A 21,837-nucleotide genomic window follows, 5' to 3' on the forward strand; every position below is an offset into this window, starting at 1 on the left:
TAAAAAGTATATTTTAATGATATTATCTCTCTCTGTCTTAGACTATGTGTGCGTGTTAGACATCGATCTGTTGGAGTTGGCCATCACCACATGGAAAGGAACGGACTCCAGTAAACCAGTTAGTGTCCCACTATGAGTGACATGATTTTTCCATACATTTAAATTATTAGTATATATTTTTCTGTGTTAAAGTGATATTAAATATGTGTTCAGAGTTTATCACACCACAGTAAAGTGTGTTATAAAATACCAAGATAAATTTGAAAAATAAAAACCACCAAGTAAATTATGAAAATCTGGGAAAGTAAGCAGAATTGTCTGCAATCAAACGTTGGGGGCGTGTCTGCTGTCAGTGCTGAAACCACGCCCACTCATGGAAAGCTGCCGTTTCTCTTAAAGGGACACTCCACTTTTTTTTTAAATATTTTTATTTTCCAGACCCCCCCCCCCAGAGTTAAATATTTGATTTTTAGCCCATCTCCAGGTCTGGCGGTACCACTTTTAGCATAGCTTAGCATAATTCATTGAATCTGATTAGACCATTAGCATCACGCTCAAAAAAATTAAAGTGTTCGATATTTTTACTATTTAAAACTTGACTTTTCTGTAGTTACATCGTGTACTAAGACCAACGGAAAACTAAAAGTTGCGATTTTCTAAGCAGATATGGCTAGGAACTAGATTATTACGCCAGAATGAGAGTACAGTTCATAGCCATATCTGCCTATAAAATCGCAACTTTTAATTTTTTGTCGGTCTTAGTACACGATGTACCGACAGAAGTGTCGCATTTTATAGAGGAAAATATTATAATATTTTATATATATATATATATAGTGCGATGCTAAATGGTCTAATCAGATTGAATGGATTATGCTAAGCTATGCTTAAAGTGCAAGCGCCAGACCTGGAGATCAGCTGAATGGATTCCAAAACGGAAAAAAATCAAATGTTTAACTCTAGGGGAGCTGGAAAATGAGTATATTTTCAAAAAAGTGGAATGTTCCTTTAACTTAAATACCGCTACAACCTGAATGGATGCTTGCGATTGTGTTAGGGGCGGAGCCATCTTCACTGGCTCCAGTGTGTCATCAAGCCACCGTTTTAGCCCCGCCCAAATAATCTTAAACACAGAAATCTGAAAAAACTGTTTAATGCTACATAGTTTATAGTTTTTACATTTCTAACATTTAAAGGGATAGTTCGGCCAAAAACGATATTAAACCCATGATTTACTCACCCCCAAGCTGTCCGAGTTGCATATGTCCATCGTTTTTCAGACAAACACATTTTCGGATATTTTAGAAAATATTTTATATCTTTCAGTTGATTAAATGTAATGTTACGGGGTCCAGCAATAGTCCACGACCTTCAAGTCCAAAAAAAGTGCTTCCATCCTTCACAAATTAAATCCAAACGGCTCCAGGATGATAAACAAAGGTCTTCTGTGGGTAATCCGTGCGGTGTTGTTGTAGAAATATCCAAATTTAAAATGTTATTAACGTTATAAACTACCTTCCGGTAGCGCCGCCATCTTAGAGTGATGCGCATTCAGGATGAGAGCTTACGCAGCGTACAGAGTTTCTCTGCTGCTGCTCTGTGCCCCCACCCTCCGAATTTGTCATACGTCACTAAGAAAAGTGCGTACACTACGCTAATACTCTCTCCTGAGTCTAAGATGGCGGCGCTACCGGAAGGTAGTTTATAACGTTAATAACATTTTAAATATGGATATTTCTACAACAACACTGCACGGATTACCCACAGAAGACCTTTGTTTATCATCCTGGAGCCGTTTGGATTTAATTTGTGAAGGATGGACGCACTTTTTTTGGACTTGAAGGTCGTGGACTATTGCTGGACCCCGTAACATTACATTTAATCAACTGAAAGATATAAAATATTTTCTAAAATATCCGAAAATGTGTTTGTCTGAAAAACGATGGACATATGCAACTCGGACAGCTTGGGGGTGAGTAAATCATGGGTTTAATATCGTTTTTGGCCGAACTATCCCTTTAAGATCTATTTAGAAACAATTCTCTGAAATGGCTTTATTATCAATGTGCAATATTTCCAGACCCAGCCGCTGTTCGAGCTTCGCTGTTCCAATAACGTCGTTCACGTGCACACCTGCGCAGACTCGTGCGCTGCTCTGGTCAACATTCTGCAGTACCTGGTCTCTCAGGGCGACCTTCATCCTCCACCCCGCCACACGTCTCCCACAGAAATTGCCGGACAGAAGCTTCCGGTGAGATTTGTCTGCTACAGTACTGGTAAACTTAATATTTTTTACCTTTAGATTTTAACTCTGGAGTGTCTGTTTCCTTCAGCTATCCGAAAGTCCCGCCTCCCTGCCTTCCTGTCCACCAGCGGAGACGGCGGAGATTAATCAGTATGACCTCACGGATGCCTTAATTGACACAGAGAGAATCCTGCAGGAAGACGGACAAGATTCTGGTAATGCAAGCAACTGTATCTGTGTGTGTGTATGTGTGTAACAGAACAACATTTATTTGTCCACCCTATATTTTTCCAGCAGGCTCTCCCTCCATCCGTCGAGCCTCACCTGTCTCGGTCTACTTGTTCCCGGGAGAAGCCCCTAAACCCCGCCCCTCTGTATTGGAAGGGGAGGAGTCTGATCTTGACGGACTGGTAACCACAGCTATGGAGGTTCATGCGGATGTGATGTCAGAGGACGGCTCCGAAGGTTCCACCGACAATGACGACTTTTGCATCCTAGAAGCTCCTGGGATGGGCATTCCGGTCTGTACCTGCAGTTTGATAGACATCCATTTGCTTTTCTTTTAAATATATATTTTTTTCAATATAACGATAACTCCTCTGTCAGCCTAGAGATGGTGAGCCTGTGGTGACGTTGCTGTCCCACGACCCTATAAAGGTCCGTGATGGCTATTTCTCACGGCCACGAGGCAGTTCAGACCTGCTGCGTGCTCCGGTCCGGTTTCCGGTGCCTCAGAATAGAGTTGTGCTCCGAGAAGTATCCATTATATGGCACCTGTACGGTGGGAAAGATTTCGGCGGCAAACCCAGCTCCGCTCACACACAGCACAGTCATAAGTAGGTTTGAGATCAGAGTCTCAAAGAAATCACACGATACACGCAGGCTACAAAGCCTTGAGATGTTTACGTTTTTCAGGGTTCGAGCAGCCGCTCCCGGCGCACGCGGATCCCCTTCTCGTTCGGTCGGACCTTCGCGGCCCCAAAATTCTTGGCGCTGGGTTGGAGGAAGTGGCAGGCAGCACACGCTGCTCATGGAGATACAACTCACCAAGGTAAAACGAGTGTGTGTGATGGGACACTTTGTTTCACTCACTAGTAGCTGTAACCACTTCCTGTTTCTCCAGGTCAGTTTTCAACATGAGACGTACCAAGTGCTGTCGCCCTCGGGGCAGGATGCAGAGGGGGCGGGGCTTGGAGAGCAGCCTATTTCCCGTCAGGTGTTTATTGTGCAGGAGCTGGAGGTGAGAGACCGACTGGCTTCCTCTCAAATCAACAAGTTCCTGTACCTGCACACCAGCGAGAGCATGCCGCGCAGAGCACACTCCAACATGGTAAGGTTTTATGAACGATACGCCATCTTGCGCTCCTTGTTGCATAATGAATTACACTCTTGATGTTTTAACCCTTGATGTGTATATAGACATATGGATTGATGGATACATACTCACTGACTTTACCCACTTTATTCATCCCTGTATTCATCCACTTTATTTTTTCTTTTTAAACTTTGTCTCTGTTTGTGTTTTGTGCTGCAGCTCACTGTCAAAGCACTACAGGTGATGCCTGAATCGGGTCTGGGCGGTCCCGAATGTTGTCTGAGAGTGAGTCTATTACCACTGCGACTCAATATAGACCAGGTATGTATCATCTATATGACATCATTTATTTTATTATTCTGCAACTTTAAGGTTAAAAGGCTCAGTGCACATCATAAAAATTTACTTATTTTCCAGGATGCACTTTTCTTCCTAAAGGACTTTTTCAGTACCTTGGCAGCAGGGGTTAATCCGTACCTACCCGTCGACCCTGCGGCTGAGGGTAAGTGTAGTAAAGTCTAGAATGTGTTTGATGGCCCATGACTTATTATTTTAAGTAGATATTTATTAATTATTACAATTATTTAATCTAAAGCCTGATTTATACTTCTGCGTCAGACCTACGCCGTACCTTCTACGCAGTAAGATACACTTGTTGTGTATGTTGTTGAAGAAGCATCAGCAGTGATGAGGGCATTTAGACTTTTGTTACAACCCCATTGCTGAAATATAACACCTTAACTTGGTCCATCTTTGTGGTCATAAGTCACATGGGTATATGGCAATAGCCAACAATTAGGGATGGGCATAATTAATCGACGATCGATAATTGATTGTTAAGAATTTCGTCGATCACGTTAATTTGTTATCAATTAATTGAATGCATTTTTTTTATCTAACTCCTGTTTCACAAATACTGCGTATGCAGTGCATTTGCGTATGTGTGCGGCGAATCCGTCAAGCACCCGTTGCAGTGCGCTGCTGACCGCTTATTCTGCATATAAAACGTTCATGTGATTGACACTTTCTGTGAACACTTTTCCGCATAAACAATAGAACAAAGCATCATTTTTTTTCACAAAACAATATATGTTAGATATTATTTGACAGAGTAGTAAATGTGGATTAAGGATGTTTAAAATCTCTAGCCTGGTGGTCAGGATCTGAATGGATCAAATCAGCAGTTTTGCAATGCTTTATTTATCTCCACATATATCATAAATAAAAATAAGCAGAGTAACTTTGCAAGTCTACCCTTCCACATTATATATTTCCTATGTATATGATTTCAAAATAATAAACGAGAGTATTCAACGACAAAAAGCGTCTCATATGGAAATAAATCCTCACAATATTATTATTTCTCAAAACTTTATGACAAAAATAAGCAACTGTATGAATTCAAAGACGCACACATTATTCCGCATAAATTTGAATATTATACAAAAGTATTCATATAACGGCACGTTTCATATGGCAAATAAATATCCTCACATTAACATAACAGCATAATGAAATGAATAAACAGACAATGAAACAGGATTGAAATATAAATTGTATTATTATTACCGGAAAAAAGCAATATTGCCAAAATAATCTCTGAGGTAAATGCGTCAAAAACGCTGTTACCCGCACAATAAGTCTAAATGAGCAATTAAAGTGAAAAAAGCATTATTAGGCAATGTCTCAAAACTTTATATGACAAAATATATTTAAAAGAAATGTATACTTACAGTTATTCAAAGATGCACACATTATTCCATATTACTCCCGTTTATAAGCACGTTTGTCTCTGGCCTCGCTCTGTTATGTAATAGATTGACAGGTGCGCATCTCTGTCTTTCAAACATATATAATTTTGTAATTACTACCTTAGGAAAATTAGCCATGATTTTATCATTGTGAAAATGTGTGGGGTTTTTTTGTGCAGATTATAACGATTTGTATTTCCGCAATTGTACAACAAATACCATGGTTATGGTATATTGTGGAGTTGGAGACCATAGTAAATGTGTGTCTACTGTTGTTTTACAACAAATAAAAACTAAAAGACTATGTTAGTATAATTAAACAATGGTGAATGGGGCTCACAAAACGCACGCTGTTTCACACATACTCTGTATGCGGAACAAGCCAAGTTAGCGCTGAGGTACCTGTGCATCCCGGTCAGTCTCCTCGGAGCGGGTGTTTTCGGCGGCGGCTGGACTGACCGTCACCATGGGTTGCGGTCGCGTCTGACCCCAAAACATGCTTTTATTTCTCAAAAAAAAATCAGTAGACTGGTGCAGAAGTTTTATGCCAGTTACTTAAGTTAGTTATTTTTCACAAGGCTTTAAGTAGCCTAATTTGTTATAGCCTAATGTAAGGAAGGCTAATATCTTGCACTTTCTTCTGGCTTGAATAATTTTGAGTTACATTTTGACAAAACCTTTCAGATCTAAGTATTATGTGTTTTGTTTAATTAAATGTTAAACATGAATCTGTTTTTTTATTTATTTTGGAAATAATGAGGTCTCTGTTTAAGAACGCTGGCTCGCAGCTGCAGGTTCCGCTGCTTTAGAGCACCGCACATGCACGCACATAAATGTTTGAAACATAGTTTAACTGTCTGCCACAAGTTGATCTTGTAATAAAGGTCTCATCGAGGAAAAACACGCTGTATATTTGTATTCATAGCATTTTTTAGGTATAAAAGTTAAATAACAAATTTTATTATAAAAATATTAATGATTAATCGATAGTCGATCGTTAATTCTCCCGACGATCGACAAAGAAAACTTAATCGAATGCCCATCCCTACCAACAATACATATACAATATGGGACAGAATTATGATTTTTTATGCCAAAAATCATTTGGATATTAAAGGGACACTCCACGTTTTTTGAAAATATGCTCATTTTCCAGCTCCCCTAGAGTTAAACATTTGGTTTTTACCGTTTTGGAATCCATTCAGCTGATCTCCAGGTCTGGCGCTAGCACTTTTAGCATAGCTTAGCACAATCCATTGAATCTGATTAGACCATTAGCATTGCTCTAAAAATAACCAAAGAGTTTAGATATTTTTCCTATTTAAAACTTAGACCAGGTACGTTACAGCTGACTATTAAATCTTCATTTCACCGTTTTAGTCTTTTGGTGAATCCTGGTTTATACTCCAAGGTGACATTCAGTATCAAATGGCTAACCACTGCTCCTCTATCGCTCGTTTCTTTTTCCAGTTAAGACTGATGCTCCTCTGAAGCATCCGGACGACACAGATCCTGCCTCTGCATTGGGTCCCGATCTTGCAGCCTCCGTAGAAACGACCTATAGTGAGCAGAGTTCCTCTTCTGCTGGCTCCTCCTCATCCTCTGACCAACCAATCTACTTTAGGTAAAGACCTGACACCAAATCACATTGCAATGTGCAACAGGACCTCTAAATCATCAGTAATGTTCTCTTTCTTCTGTAGAGAGTTTCGCTTCACTTCAGAAGTCCCCATCTGGCTGGACTATCAAGGAAAGCATGTGGTCATTGAGCAGGTAGAAGATCATATAATTGTCTAGTTCCCATCTTGAGTTATGTTTTTTACAAGATGTAATATAAGTCTCAGGTGTGCCTAAAAATACCCAACATATCATATCACCATGTCTGTAGTACCTTTAAATGCAAATGAGCTTCATCTTCTCACTCCTTAAACCAACAGACAGTGAGCGCTTTTAGTTAAAAATAAATCAGATTCCTGTGAATACAATCTGGGACAGTTATATTTAGCCACATTAGCGCTACAACATGCTAACAAAGACATTTAGAAAAGCTTTTGGATAAAATAAACCAGTCAGTCATTGGCTGTGGGCAGGGCTTTATCAATGTGATGTCACATTAACAATAGAATCAAAACAGCATGTCTAATGAGGCAGCTTTGGTTTAATGAGGATAAAAAAAAGTATTATTTTTTTCTTTGTATGGTTGTTGTGTTCGCACACTGCCAACACACATTTATGTCCAAACACTTTGTAAAAGTGGATTTTGCATAATACAGTCTTGTTCAAAATAATAGCAGTACAATGTGACTAACCAGAATAATCAAGGTTTTTAGTATATTTTTTTATTGCTACGTGGCAAACAAGTTACCAGTAGGTTCAGTAGATTCTCAGAAAACAAATGAGACCCAGCATTCATGATATGCACGCTCTTAAGGCTGTGCAATTGGGCAATTAGTTGAATTAGTTGAAAGGGGTGTGTTCAAAAAAATAGCAGTGTGGCATTCAATAACTGAGGTCATCAATTTTGTGAAGAAACAGGTGTGAATCAGGTGGCCCCTATTTAAGGATGAAGCCAACACTTGTTGAACATGCATTTGAAAGCTGAGGAAAATTGGTCGTTCAAGACATTGTTCAGAAGAACAGCGTACTTTGATTAAAAAGTTGATTGGAGAGGGGAAAATCTATAAAGAGGTGCAAAAAATGATAGGGTGTTCAGCTAAAATTATCTCCAATGCCTTAAAATGGAGAGCAAAACCAGAGAGACGTTGGAAGAAAACGGAAGACAACCATCAAAATGGATAGAAGAATAACCAGAATGGCAAAGGCTCAGCCAATGATCACCTCCAGGATGATCAAAGACAGTCTGGAGTTACCTGTAAGTACTGTGACAGTTAGAAGACGTCTGTGTGAAGCTAATCTATTTTCAAGAATCCCCCGCAAAGTCCCTCTGTTAAAAAAAGGCATGTGCAGAAGAGGTTACAATTTGCCAAAGAACACATCAACTGGCCTAAAGAGAAATGGAGGAACATTTTGTGGACTGATGAGAGTAAAATTGTTCTTTTTGGGTCCAAGGGCCACAGGCAGTTTGTGAGACGACCCCCAAACTCTGAATTCAAGCCACAGTACACAGTGAAGACAGTAGGGCTGTCACTTTTTATTCGATATTCGAATATTCATTCGAACATGACGTAAAATATCCGTATTCGAACTATAAATAAACCATCCGGTTTTTAAAATGCCATGTGTGGCGCATTTTTTACAGTAACACCTCGTAATAGGAAGGAGGCTGAGAGTGAGACCGACGACAGCAACTGTGCGCACGAGATGGGACCAAAATGAACCTCATGTGCATGTCAAGATAGAATTATAGTTTGTATATAAAATGGCATATTGTTTATAGTGTTAAATATTATAGCAGAATAAAAATACGTGTTAATACGTTCGCATTATGAAATTAGCATGTATGAAGATAATTTCATCATTTTTACAATGCAATGTAAACTTTATATTAAACAACAACAGCATTCGTCTTGTAAACGGATTTGAAATGATGATGTGTTGACTGTCGCGCGTCACATAGACGACAGAGTCAAGTGAGATCTGCTTAACTCATCTATAAGTTTAATTTCATCTCAAGTATCAAAGGGTTTGTGCTCTCTATCATTAAAAACGGGCAAGCAAACAGCACGCGCAGGGTTAATGTACTTGTCAATGACGGCTCACAAACGCGCGGGTTATAGGCTGTATGTGTGCTTGTTGTCAATGAGATTACTTCTCACGAACACGCTCAAGCGCGGGATATGTGTGCTTGTCAATGATGGGCATTAAATCCGTCGAATTCCGCTGAGTTTTCTGCCGAAATCTGCGGGCGCGAATTCCGTTTGGGTCTGCATATACTCCTGCTCCTATTTAAGTTGTCACGTTATTGTTTGTAACTGTTCTGAATCGTTTTTTCTATATATATAAGTTTGTTCTTCATAAGTTGATAACCTGCTGTTTCAAACATTAAGTAAAAGAGTAATCCAGACAACCCTGTTTATGACTGTCACTGTTAATAATTTTGTGAATCTCCATTACGGTGTTTTTTTTATGCGCACGGGGGGGGGGGGTATTCGAATATATTCGGATACATTGCATGATATTCGAAATCCGTTCGAATTTGATTTTTCTCAAAAGTGACAGCCCTAGAAGACAGTGAAGCATGGAGGTGCAAGCATCATGATATGGGCATGTTTCTCCTACTATGGTGTTGGGCCTATTTATCGCATACCAGGGATCATGGATCAGTTTGCATATGTTAAAATACTTGAAGAGGTCATGTTGCCCTATGCTGAAGAGGACATGCTCTTGAAATGGTTGTTTCAACAAGACAATGACCCAAAACACACTAGTAAACGGGCAAAGTCTTGGTTCCAAACCAACAAAATTAATGTTATGGAGTGGCCAGCCCAATCTCCAGACCTTAATCCAATTGAGAACTTGTGGGGTGATATCAAAAATGCTGTTTCTGAAGCAAAACCAAGAAATGTGAATGAATTGTGGAATGTTGTTAAAGAATCATGGAGTGGAATAACAGCTGAGAGGTGCCACAAGTTGGTTGACTCCATGCCACACAGATGTCAAGCAGTTTTAAAAAACTGTGGTCATACAACTAAATATTAGTTTAGTGATTCACAGGATTGCTAAATCCCAGAAAAAAAAAAATGTTTGTACAAAATAGTTTTGAGTTTGTACAGTCAAAGGTAGACACTGCTATTTTTTTGAACACACCCCTTTCAACTAATTGCCCAATTGCACAGCCTTAAGAGCGTGCATATCATGAATGCTGGGTCTTGTTTGTTTTCTGAGAATCTACTGAACCTACTGGTAACTTGTTTGCCATGTAGCAATAAAAAATATACTAAAAACCTTGATTATTCTGGTTAGTCACATTGTACTGCTATTATTTTGAACAAGACTGTATGTGCCCTTTAACAGAATGCACACAGGAACTAATTCGAATCTAAAGATCCATCAATTTTTTAAAGATCCTGCTAGAGTATTAATCAGTATCATCTATTTTTGTCCATAGGGAACGTTTGCAGGCATTCTGATTGGTCTGGCTCAGCTGAACTGTTCTGAATTGAAGCTGAAGAGATTATGTTGTAGACATGGGTATTAAATCATCTCCCGTTCGCTTACATTTATTCATTTTTAAGTAACTCCTTGTCTGCATCAATGTAATACACCAGCTAGTCTCGCATAACCAAATGTTCACTTCCATTAAAGAGACACTTCACCTTTGAAAGAAAATATGCTTATTTTTCGGCTCACCTAGAGTTAAATATTTAATTTTTAGCGTTTTGGAACCCATTCAGCCGATCTCCGGGTCTGGCGCTACCACTTTAAGCATAGCTTAGCATAATCCATTGAATCTGATTAGACCATTAGCATCGCACAAAAAAAATCCAAAGAGTTTGGATATTTTTCCTATTTAAAACTCAACTCTTCTGTAGTTAAATCGTGTACTAAGACCGATGGAAAATTAAATGTTGTGATTTTCTAGGCAGATATGGCTAGGAACTATACTCATATTCTGGTGTAATAATCCATGTTACGGCAGCAAAGTCCTTGATTATTACGCCAGTTTGAGAGTATAGTTCCAAGCCATATCTGCCTAGAAAATCACAACTTTTAATTTTCTGTCGTTCTTAGTACACAATGTAACTACAGAAGAGTCAAGTTTTAAATAGGAAAAATATCCAAACTCTTTGGAAATGTTTTAGCACGATGCTAATGGTCTAATCAGATTCAATAGATTGTGCTAAGCTATGCTAAAACTGTTACCGCCAGACCTGGAGATCAGCTGAATGGATTCCAAAACGGTAAGAATTAAATGTTTAACTCAAGGGGAGCTAGAAAATTAGCACATTTAAAAAAAATGGAGTGTCCCTTTATTTAATTCCACACAATGTTGGCGACTTACACACGACTGTTTCCCAACCTTGAAATCGTGTCTGTCTTGTCTCAGGCTGCTGGGTGTTGATAAGGTGATTCAATACGCTGTGAACGAGTGGCTTGCTGACATCAGGAAGAACCAGCTGCCGGGGATTTTGGGAGGTGTCGGACCCATGCATTCTGTCGTACAACTATGTGAGTACATATATTGTGCAGTTCTGTACAGTAAAAGGTGCATGCTAAATATTTAATTGACTTTTCACTTTGTAGTTCACGGCGTACGAGATCTCTTCTGGATGCCCATTGAACAGTACAGGAAGGATGGACGCATTATTCGAGGGCTCCAGAGGGGGGCAGCATCATTCGGCACCTCCACAGCCTCTGCGGCCCTGGAGCTCAGCAACAGACTTGTGCAAGCGATTCAAGTGCGTGCACTGGCAAATAATAACCACATGATACACAAGAACTGTAATTTCAGTTACTTATTGTGCCGTATTTTTCTGTTTCCAGGCCACTGCTGAGACCGTGTATGACATCTTATCTCCCACTCCTCCTCTGACACGTTACATTACAGAGGGACGGCCCACCTCGCGTCCAAGGCGCACCCCTCAACCAGCTGATCTCAGAGAGGGTGTGGCCAAGGCCTATGACACCGTCAGAGAAGTAAGTCTTTATTGTTATGAATGCGATTTATATGACTTTTATGATTATTTTATTACATTTCTTATATATATATATATATATATATATATATATATATATATATATATATATAACAACTTTATCAGTTTACGATAAGTAAAATAAACATCATATTGTCTTTTACAGGGAGTGATTGACACAGCTCACACCCTGTGCGATGTGGCATCTCGCGGGCACGAGCAGAAAGGTCTTCCCGGAGCTGTGGGTGGGGTTTTGCGCCAAATCCCACCCACGGTCGTCCGCCCCCTAATAGTTGCCTCGGAGGCCACATCCAACCTGCTCGGAGGCATGAGGAACCAAATTAAACCGGATGCCCGGAAAGAGGACTTCTTAAAATGGCGCACAGAAGACGGTCAAGAATGAGATTGACGTGGACTTAAAAGTCGTCAGATTTTTGTTAGCGTGAATGTTGAAGCGAAGTATGAATGTTAGTTTATCTGTGAGCACCAATGCAAAAACATAGGACAACAAACTCGACATTTTTTTTAAATAGCTTCCTCACGGTTGCACACTTTGTCTTGTGCAATGCAAATGTTTTCGTTTTGCACTTTGCTACAGTGAATCTCTCCAGATAGCCAAGTGCAGCTCGTCTTCATCTTGACGTACGTGTATAAAGAAGTATGCAATCATATCGGTTTGCAACACGGTTTACCTGTGAGCTCAAGACCAGATGTTTTCCCTACTCATTCAGCATTGGGTTGAATCAATATTTCCCCTGAAAAGTATTACTTGAAGATTAACAAATCTCTGATTTAGGTAAGGTGAAAACGCTCATTACGTGACTATATTCTGGTGGCCTTACTAAATTTTGTGAGTGATTCTTTGACCTCTGATTGTGTTTTTAAGCACAGTCGAATTTCCTGGTGTCCTAGTGCCATAATTATATTAACATAAACACTTTAAATCTCTCCCTCTCCCTCTCCCTCTCCCTCTCCCTCTCCCTCTCTCTCTCTCTCTCTCTCTCTCTCTCTCTCTCTCTCTCTCTCTCTCTCTCTCTCTCTCTCTCTCTCTAACTTTTTCTGTCTTTATTAGTAAGGGAAGCCCATTTTTATTTGTAACTTACTATGTTTCAGAATGCATTTTTTTCTTATGAAAACATGTCTGACATACATGATACCTAAGCATTATAGAAAATAAAAAATGCAAAATTAGCAATGTTACATTAGTTAAATGACAAAAGTACATCACCCCTCTATAAATTAAAGAGATCCATTGTTATTTTTTAAAATATGCTCATTTTCCAGCTCCCCTAGTGTTATACATTTGATTCGTACCGTTTTGGAATCCATTCAGCTGATCTCCGGGTCTTGTGCTAACACTTTTAGCATAGCTTAGCACAATCCATTGAATCTAACTAGACCATTAGCATCGTGCTAAATAACCTGACTCTTCTGTAGTTACTGTACATCGTGTAATAAGACCGACGGAAAATTAAAAGTTGTGATTTTTTTTATTTTAGGCCGATATGGCTAGGAACTATGCTCTCATTCTGGCGTAATAATCAAGGACTGTGCTGCCGTAACATGGCTGCAGGAGGTGCAATGATATTACCCAGCAGCTGAAAATAGTCCCCTTAGGATCTGTCAATAGCAGGGGATAATATTGCGCCTGCTGCAGCGATTTTAATTTTTCGATGTAACTACAGAAGAGTCAAGTTTTAAATAGGAAAATATCGAAACTCTTTGGTTATTTTTGAGTGCAATGCTAATGGTCTAATCAGATTCAATGGATTGTGCTAAGCTATGCTAAAAGTAACGCCAGACCCGGAAATTGGCTGAATAGATTCCAAAACGGTAAAAATTAAATGTTTATTAAAATTGGCATATTTTTTTAAAAAAAAGTGGAGTGTCCCTTTAACTAAATGCTTTCAGGCATTTTACCTTGAACTGTTTTCAATACAGATTTTAGTTATACTGTAATACAGTGATTTATTTTGCTATATTATTGTAAAAAAAAAAAGTTACTGGATTGCATTCATTTCTTTTTTTTAGTAGTAGTAAAATCAGCAAAAAGCAGAGCAACATTTTTGGGATAACATTTATCAAATGTGCTTGACTTTCCCCAAAATAGGCCTTTTATTTTAAAGGCAAACACCACTGTTTTTCAATATTTTACTATGTTCTTACCTCAACTTATACAAATTAATACATACCTATCTTTTTTTCAATGCGTGCACTTAATCTTTGTACAGTGCATCGTGAATGTGTTCGCATTTAGCCTAGCCCCATTCATTCCTTAGGATCCAAACAGCAATGAATTTAGAAGCCACCAAACACTTCCATGTTTTCCTATTTAAAGTTACATGAGTAGTTACACAAGTAAGTATGGTGGCACAAAATAAAACGTGGCGATTTTGTTAGCGGATAAAAAATAAGAACTATATAGTAAGGTGGAAGAGCACTTAGTTTGCAGCACTTCGGCATGCAATAACAACATCACTCCTGACAACTCCCCCTCTCGCTCAAACAATATAGTTCTCTTTTTTTTATCCATTTATGTTTAATTTGTGTTTAAAAGGGATAACGTGAAAGTGTTTGGTGGCTTCTAAATTCGTCCATGTTTGGATCCTAAGGAATGAATGGCGCTAGGCTAAATGCTAACACATGTACGACTCGCCGTACACAGATTAAGTGTACGCATTCAAAAAAGATGGGTATGTATAAATTCATCTAAGTTGAGGTAAGAACTGTAAATATTGAAAAACAGTGTTGTTTTCCTTTAAGCAAAACTCTTAATTGACCCTAACATGTCCTTGACTAATTTTGTGTGCTTTACCCTTAATTTAGAAACTTCCCTCCAAACCAAACATGCTTGCTTTCATTTCATTAAATGCCGCCTTGTTTTCATTTTTATTTTGTATTTCTGGCTAATGAAATGTAAAGGTGATGTTGATCATTCGATGCCCTTTCTCTCTCTCTCTTTCTCTTTATTAATTGTATAATGTATGCGGGATGTGAGTTTTGGGTATTTTGTGAGTTTATGTGTACAGTGTGTGTTCGGAGTGAGTGTGTGTAAGAACATGCATGTTGTGTATTGATGGTTGTGACTGGTTGCCTGTGTGATTTGTGGCTACCAGTGTACATTTATTACGTCTGTAATTACAATATCACACGCTGTAAGAATTACCTGTATAGTACCAAGACAATGCGTAAACAAATTAATACAAAAAAATAAATTGTGCATTAGAAAAACATTTAAGAAATTTACTTTTGTACCTTGACTTTATTTTTGGGATGTGCAACTGGATGCAAAACAGTGCCAGGATGAAGACAAAGTTGTGTTCACCTTATATTGAAAATAAACACATGAAAACAGCATGTGAACGTAGAATGACATGAGGAAGTTATGACTTCATATTTAAGTGAACTGTAGCATTAAGGTAACAGTGCGTTTTTAAAGATCTGAATTTAACCTTCAATTAAACTTTCAACAAATAAAAAAATGCACCCATTTAACTTGGGTAGTCAAAAAAAGTTATGTGCAGAAACTTTAAACAGCACCTAGATTGAGCAAACACAGACCTCCCATCCGGTCAATCACTTTGTTGTTCTTGTGTTCATTATAATGATGAATGATGTTCCTCATCTGAAACAGCTGCGTTGATGGTGAAGACGTCCTCAAAAAGTAGCTGTTTTTCTTCATCTCTGTAAACAGTTGCTCTACGATCCGGCTGTTTACTTTTCCGTCAAGCTGAGGGACTGATGTAACGTTCCTTAAAACATTGCTAATGTCCTTGTGATTTCCTTCATGAATCTCGTCGTACAGCACATAACGTTCAGAAGATCCTGTAACAGGATGTCCGTAAACATCTGCAACAGCCTTCTTGCTCTGCAACCAAGGTAGCGACACATTCAACTGCCCACTTTTGGCCAGATCTACATTAGCTCGAGTGGGCTCCGCTAAGCATCCTTCAAATGGAGCGATGGGTACCTGTTCCGGTGCCCTTTGATTCGTATGTGTTGCTAGACTGTGTGCAGACTCATAAATGATGATGTTTGGCATGTGTTTCCATGACAATAACAAATCTGCAAAGTCTTGAGGAGTTTCACCTCGCAGATTGTTTCTCAGACTGTACACAATCCCACAGGGACACATGATCACACCCCACCCTCCTATTGCACAAAAAATTTGTGTAAAAATAGTAATGGTTCAAATAATTTTAAAATATTTTTCCTCAAAAGCAAAACACTGTATATCAGAAAAGACGCTTACCGGATGGAGCCCAGATCTTCTCATTGACTTTCTTATAAGTTTCCTCAGACTTCATGTCTTCTGACAATCTCAGTAGGAGTTCACTGTAAGATCCAGTAGACTCCAAACCGCAGTCTGTGCACAAGCTTCGCAAAACATCAACCTATCAAAAAGATCATGAAGGCTAATTCAACAGCATATGAATTTCTCAATAAATACAAGTATTTTTTTTCTTTGAACGTAAACAAACCTTCTGTTTGAAAAGTTCGTCTCTAAGCCGGTCTTCTGAAATCAAGTTCTCTGATGCAGAATTGGAAACTCGAACTTTCTCAAACTCTGTGTTTAGCACCGTGTCGGAGCGCCGTGTGTTCCTGCCAATCCAAGGAGCCCAAAAGTGAAAGGATGGTGGAACTGAAAGTGGATTATAACCATCATCTGCAAACGGCAACAAAATAATAAAAATTAAGGAATTATTTTGCATATACAGAGGAGCTCAGAAGTTATAAAAAAAGTTTCTATTTTTGCATGTTTCTAATTTAATTCATTTTTTTCTATTATTTTTTCAAACATAATGAGATTAAAATTTTTATCTGAAAAATTAACATGAAATTTAAAATATTCTCATAAATTAGTGAACTAAAAGCTGTCACCAGGGTGGTACTGTACCCTTTCATAACGTACACCTTTGTACCTAATAGTATATTAAATCGATAGTTCACTCAAAACTGTATACATTTCTTTGTAGTCAAAACATTTTTAAGCACCAATGACTTCCATAGTATTTTTCTTTCCTATTATGAAAGACAATAGTGCTCCTGTTTCCTGCTCGATTACAAGAATCTTCTTTATGTTAAGCAAAACAAAGACATTTATACAGGTTTTAATTAACTTGAGGAAATGAATAAATAAATATTGAAGAATCCTAAATATTAATACTTTGTTTTGGTGTTTGTTTGAAATTTTTAAATGTATGCATGTACTTGCAACAAATCCTTGAGCAATCATCTCCTTGGACAAAGCCTCCCAGAATATTTCCACATTGACCTCCCCTTTAAAATCCTCGGGGGGTTCTTCAATGTCACGTTCTGTAAACATAAGATGACAAGCAGCAACTTGTTAAAAAGAAAGTATAAAAAAGCAACCAGAATAAGTTAACGGCATTCAATTTAATTTTAAGTCAAATTTATTTATTTTTTTTGCGAAGAAAAATTACAGGAAAATAATTGACTTACTTCAATGCTGGACAAAGATTAATCCCGATTAATCACATACAAAATAAAAGTGTGTGTGCTGTGTGTAATTATTATATAAACATAAATACACACATTCATGTATATATTTGAGAAACATTTACAAGTGTGTATATATTTATTTATATTTTTATAATTTCTTCTATATTATATATAAATTTAAAAGGCACACACACATATATTTGGCAAAAAAATAACTTTTATTATGTGTGCGATTAATCTTTGCCCAGCACTATATACGAAAAAAATTAAGAGTGTTTCAATAGTCCCTTTCAGTTTTTTGAGATATACTTCTTATAGATATGTGTTAAAGTAAAATTATCATTTTGGTTTTTATTCTGTAAACTACCAACAACATTTTTGCCAAATTCTTAATAAAAGTGATGAATGGTTAAAACACTGTCAAAAAATGATGCAGTGTTTTCTGATCTTTAATACTGCAGAGAAAACAATTAAGTTTAAATTCATTTCTCAACACCGAAACACTAATGTTTTTACATGTATTTTAGGAAACATTTTAAAAATTTATTTATTTGGAAAAATCTTCCATGGGTCATGCTCTCAGTCTTTTAGATTTTCTGTTGGGTGACGTTATGTCACTCTCAATGTGGCCTTTTGTTGAAATTCAACAGACACTGAGTACTGAAATGGTCACAATACATCTAAAAATTATGATTATTTATTCATATATATATATATATATATATATAGCTGGGAGGCATCTAGAAGCTGTAATCACCAACAAAGGCTTTTCTACAAAGTATTAAATAAAGAGTGTTCAATACTTATTCCCTGTGTCATTTCACTTTCTTTATTATGACTCAACTTGTATACTTAAATGTTCTGATTTATTTGTATGAATTCAATATTTGGCTTGATGGCTACATCTGGTGGAAAATGTTGTGTCAATAGCCCACTTAGAAATCCCCTTACTAATAAAAAAGCTGATTTGTCAGGATGTGCTCGGCAGGACATCGAGCCAGGATTTGAACTCACATCACCAAAAGCACGTCTCCGCCATATGGAGGAGCACTGCCCACTACACAAATAAAATAAAACCGCAAACCTAGTAAACTTTATTCAATTTATGGTATTACAATTGTCCTACCTGAAACCTGTGAAGGTTTTTTCTGTAAACCCATTATGACCACAGGTGGATGATCTCCACAGGAAACACACGAGAACTTGTATTCATGCTCTGTAAGAGCTTCAAAATGTAAATATGCACGCAGGACAGCGTTTGCTGGTGGATACGCCACACCTGTCATGAGCTGCAAAAACTCCACTGCTCTGCTGACTGAAGTATGAACCTAAGAGAAAAAAAAGTATCATTTATTTTACAATGTTGCATTGTTTCGAAGCAGCTTTACATGGAAAAACACAGAAAACAAAAAATTATTAAATACATAGCTTACATATAAAATATAGTACAATGCATTATTGCAAATTTTATTGTATTTAAAAATATTGTAAATCTAATAAAATTGTATATTTTACTGGGACATTTTGGGGCAGACTAAAATACATATTTGAGCTGTCTTAACAGCTTGCACGCACATAACTTAAATATATCAGTGCCATTGTTTTGTCTCAAGATGTACATGTTTTCTTGTAATGTATGTTTGTATAAATGACTTAAAATAACTAAGGCCTAGTCCTGGCTTAATCTAAACCCTGTAAAGTGAAACTGACCCCTCTTTAAAATGTTCATAAAGTGATATTAGCCTGCATGTCACCTGCAAGAGGTTCCTCAAGGTTAAGCATAAGGGGATGTCGAGAATGATGTCATCGTTGAAGTTATGTAGGCCATCTTTCCATTCTTGGTACCGGTAACACATTTCACACTCTGGACACTGCTTATAGTAGGTGGCAACATCTAACATTTAAAAGAATCATTGCATTGCATTACATGACAGCATAGCCGAATAACACACAAGCATCTGGATAAATTCATACCCTACCTTCAATAATACTCCAGTTGGTGAGTATTTTTGCAGTCTGTGTTATCAGGATAGGGTCACTAAGGGGAACGGCATCCGGACACCTCTGACATACATTTTCATTTGGCAAAAGCGATCTTGGGTGGCTCCTCACCGTCGATGGCACGCAGATATCGTACGGTAGGTTGGCAGGTATCTTCTTGTTCTGATAGATGTAATCTACCATGTTTTTGAGTTCATGATCCTTTGGGGGATACACGGTATAGTCATCCATCTCTTCTGGAAAGTCATGCTGGTCTTCTGATAGCGTTTCTTCAGTGCTCGTGACCGGCGGCTGAAACAGCTCAGGATGGGTCTGAAACAGGTGCCAGTGGGCGACAAATCTGTGAATGCATGACTGACGCTTTTTTGCGCAGGGGCAGTACCACTTGTTCAATTTTGTCTTATAAACCACCATGACACGGCCCAAAATGTGGTGGGACTCGAAAACCGAAACGCATTTCTTGGTTTGCAGGGCCCCAATTGTAACGTGAACAGAAAGCGGCACACAGTTGCTTTCAGAAAGCTGCTGGTGAGCGAGACAAATCTTTTTGGTTTCCTCGCTCAACCACTTCGCTCTCGCCATCTCTGTTAAAGTTTCTTCTGTAAGCGAGACCTGTTCAGCAGACGACTGGCAGTAGGTCACAGACGTAATGTGCTTGCATTGGCGCGGTGGCAAGCCGCTACTCTGAGCAAGTTCAAGGTTTACCTGACAGTCGTTGGATTCGCAGAGGACTCTGTGATTTTCTCCCCATGTTTTGTACTGTACGTGGAGTGGCACACAGCGACCGTTGGCGTTTTTCAAAACGGCAAATATGCCGTTTGTGTTATCAATACACTGGCTGGTGAGGTGAAGTGTGGCGTTTAAGTCTTTTTTCGGCTCATCGGTGTGTTTGCGAACAATATGTTTCTGTAGGTTGCATTTATTCATTAGGGCATTGCAAATCGGGCATTGTGTCTTGACAACGGGTCGGACGCGAACCTTGTTCGAGGACTCTGGTGTAATTGTTTCTGTATTGAAATTTACTAAGGTATCATTTGAGGGCATTGGTTTGACGTCTGGAGCGGTCACTATTGCTGTAGAGGATATTGATGTTTCTTTGGTTTTTGCAGATGTCACAGCTTTTTCCGTGGCTGATGGAAGATGCAGTTTGTGTTTACAGACTTCCAAATGGTTTTGAAAATCTTCTTTCCTCAGGACTGTAGTCGTGCAGTACACGCAATGATAATGGAGTGTCGATCTACAGCCCAGTCCACATCTGTGAATGGTGAAGTCTAAAAGAAAAAAATTATATATTAGTCATTAATTGTGACACTGTATGTTTGGACAGCTAATATATAAAGTGTTGTTCATACCACCATGTGTAATTGCTTTTTTATAGTGACATTTGAGATGCAATTTTAATTTAGCAAGTCGTGCTGGCTTGAAGACGCTGGCCTTGCAGAAAGGGCAGTGGAAGCTACTGCAACAGTCTTTGCATTTTTGCAACTTAAGTATTTTTCTCCCTCGCTGAATCGTAACATGGGTCTAAAAAGGGAAACATGGAGAAACATTGCTTAGTTTTGGAAACTTTGGAAGCATAAAAGACAAGACACTGTACACTATTACAGCCGTTGATGTAAAGAAAACCATTCATAAAACATTAATAATGCCAATTAAACCTATATTACTGTGCGTTATATTATAGACTTGAGTCACGTGACTAGGTCCACTTGTGATGTAAATTTGACCTACACTATTTTCTTTTAATAGCAAATGTTAGGTTATCAACCAAATACATAATTATTAACACAACATGCAGCAATAATTTGATCACAATTAAAAGAATGAAAGTTAGGCTACAAGTTCGTAAAGGTAAGTGACGAGTGCAGCCATTATCAAACCATGATATATCATTCATATTAGCGTAAGATTAAGAAAACTTGTCTACAGTTAAAAGCCCAGTTTGAACCTATTCATTGCTGACAAAATAAACATTACAAAAACAGCTTACCACGCTTTCTGCCATTGTTGATTTTCTGTAAACTGCGGTCCTGTGCTGCTGTCCGGAAACTGCTGTGACGTCAAGGCTCTGCGACTTTACAGATCCGCTGGCCCTGGGTTTCGCTGTGGTGCAGCCCTGGAGGTCGCATTTCCAGGCTGCATACATCATCAAGACTGTCTTATTTCAAAATATTAACAATTATAAAGTTGACTATTATTCTAAGTTAACCGTAAATTGTTGTAATATGCTTATGACTTGCAAATGTAATGCTCAGTTAACTTAAATAAACCAGGCTTGATGGCGTATGCAGCCTGCTTATGCGACCACCGCAGGCTGCAGCCTTTGGATTGAAAAACGGCCTTATAAAGATAATTTATAATAACGCTTATAAAGATAATTGTTTCAAATTTTAATTATTATTAGTGTTATTGTTGTTGTCAAAAAGCACTTTGAAATTGTTCCTCAGGCGGAACCAAAAATGAGTG

General features: G+C 38.3%; 2 protein-coding genes across 3 annotated transcripts in view; one reads left to right on the forward strand and one right to left on the reverse strand.

Moving 5' to 3' along the window:
- Positions 1-14,388, forward strand: part of atg2a (autophagy related 2A) — a 39,023-nt gene extending 24,635 nt beyond the window's left edge. Inside the window, exons 27-42 of one of the 2 annotated variants that reach the window (XM_065275232.2) lie at positions 42-118; positions 2,081-2,251; positions 2,334-2,460; positions 2,543-2,766; positions 2,852-3,081; positions 3,161-3,296; positions 3,369-3,575; positions 3,780-3,881; positions 3,978-4,062; positions 6,782-6,935; positions 7,015-7,084; positions 10,380-10,462; positions 11,319-11,440; positions 11,516-11,670; positions 11,756-11,908; positions 12,074-14,388. In XM_065275232.2, coding sequence (XP_065131304.1) covers positions 42-118; positions 2,081-2,251; positions 2,334-2,460; positions 2,543-2,766; positions 2,852-3,081; positions 3,161-3,296; positions 3,369-3,575; positions 3,780-3,881; positions 3,978-4,062; positions 6,782-6,935; positions 7,015-7,084; positions 10,380-10,462; positions 11,319-11,440; positions 11,516-11,670; positions 11,756-11,908; positions 12,074-12,310 — 2,333 coding nt within the window. In that variant the 3' untranslated portion in view covers positions 12,311-14,388. Of the gene's footprint in view, positions 1-41; positions 119-2,080; positions 2,252-2,333; positions 2,461-2,539; positions 2,767-2,851; positions 3,082-3,160; positions 3,297-3,368; positions 3,576-3,779; positions 3,882-3,977; positions 4,063-6,781; positions 6,936-7,014; positions 7,085-10,379; positions 10,463-11,318; positions 11,441-11,515; positions 11,671-11,755; positions 11,909-12,073 lie in introns of both variants that reach the window. The other variant, XM_065275231.2, reaches the window with a different exon arrangement.
- Positions 13,896-21,730, reverse strand: LOC135745537 (uncharacterized). Its single transcript, XM_065263838.2, has 9 exons — positions 21,362-21,730; positions 20,724-20,895; positions 19,350-20,642; positions 19,125-19,264; positions 18,497-18,698; positions 17,119-17,223; positions 16,389-16,573; positions 16,160-16,301; positions 13,896-16,059 (listed from the first exon to the last, which is right to left on the reverse strand). Exons 1-9 carry the CDS (start codon positions 21,518-21,520, stop codon positions 15,437-15,439), a joined length of 3,021 nt encoding a protein of 1,006 aa, XP_065119910.2. The 5' UTR covers positions 21,521-21,730; the 3' UTR covers positions 13,896-15,436.
- Between the last annotated feature and the right edge of the window lie 107 nt (positions 21,731-21,837).

The sequence above is a fragment of the Paramisgurnus dabryanus genome, chromosome 16, assembly GCF_030506205.2.
Source record: "Paramisgurnus dabryanus chromosome 16, PD_genome_1.1, whole genome shotgun sequence".
In the NCBI taxonomy this organism is placed as follows: domain Eukaryota; kingdom Metazoa; phylum Chordata; class Actinopteri; order Cypriniformes; family Cobitidae; genus Paramisgurnus; species Paramisgurnus dabryanus.

Excerpts from the sequence above, each read along its gene's own strand:
- LOC135745537 (XM_065263838.2), bottom strand. The coding sequence starts at position 21,520 with ATGATGTATGCAGCCTGGAAATGCGACCTCCAGGGCTGCACCACAGCG. Across the intron at positions 19,265-19,349 it reads CAACTGGAGTATTATTGAAG|ATGTTGCCACCTACTATAAG; the intron begins GTAGGGTATGAA and ends TTTAAATGTTAG. Across the intron at positions 16,060-16,159 it reads GAAGATCTGGGCTCCATCCG|GAGGGTGGGGTGTGATCATG; the intron begins GTAAGCGTCTTT and ends TTTGTGCAATAG.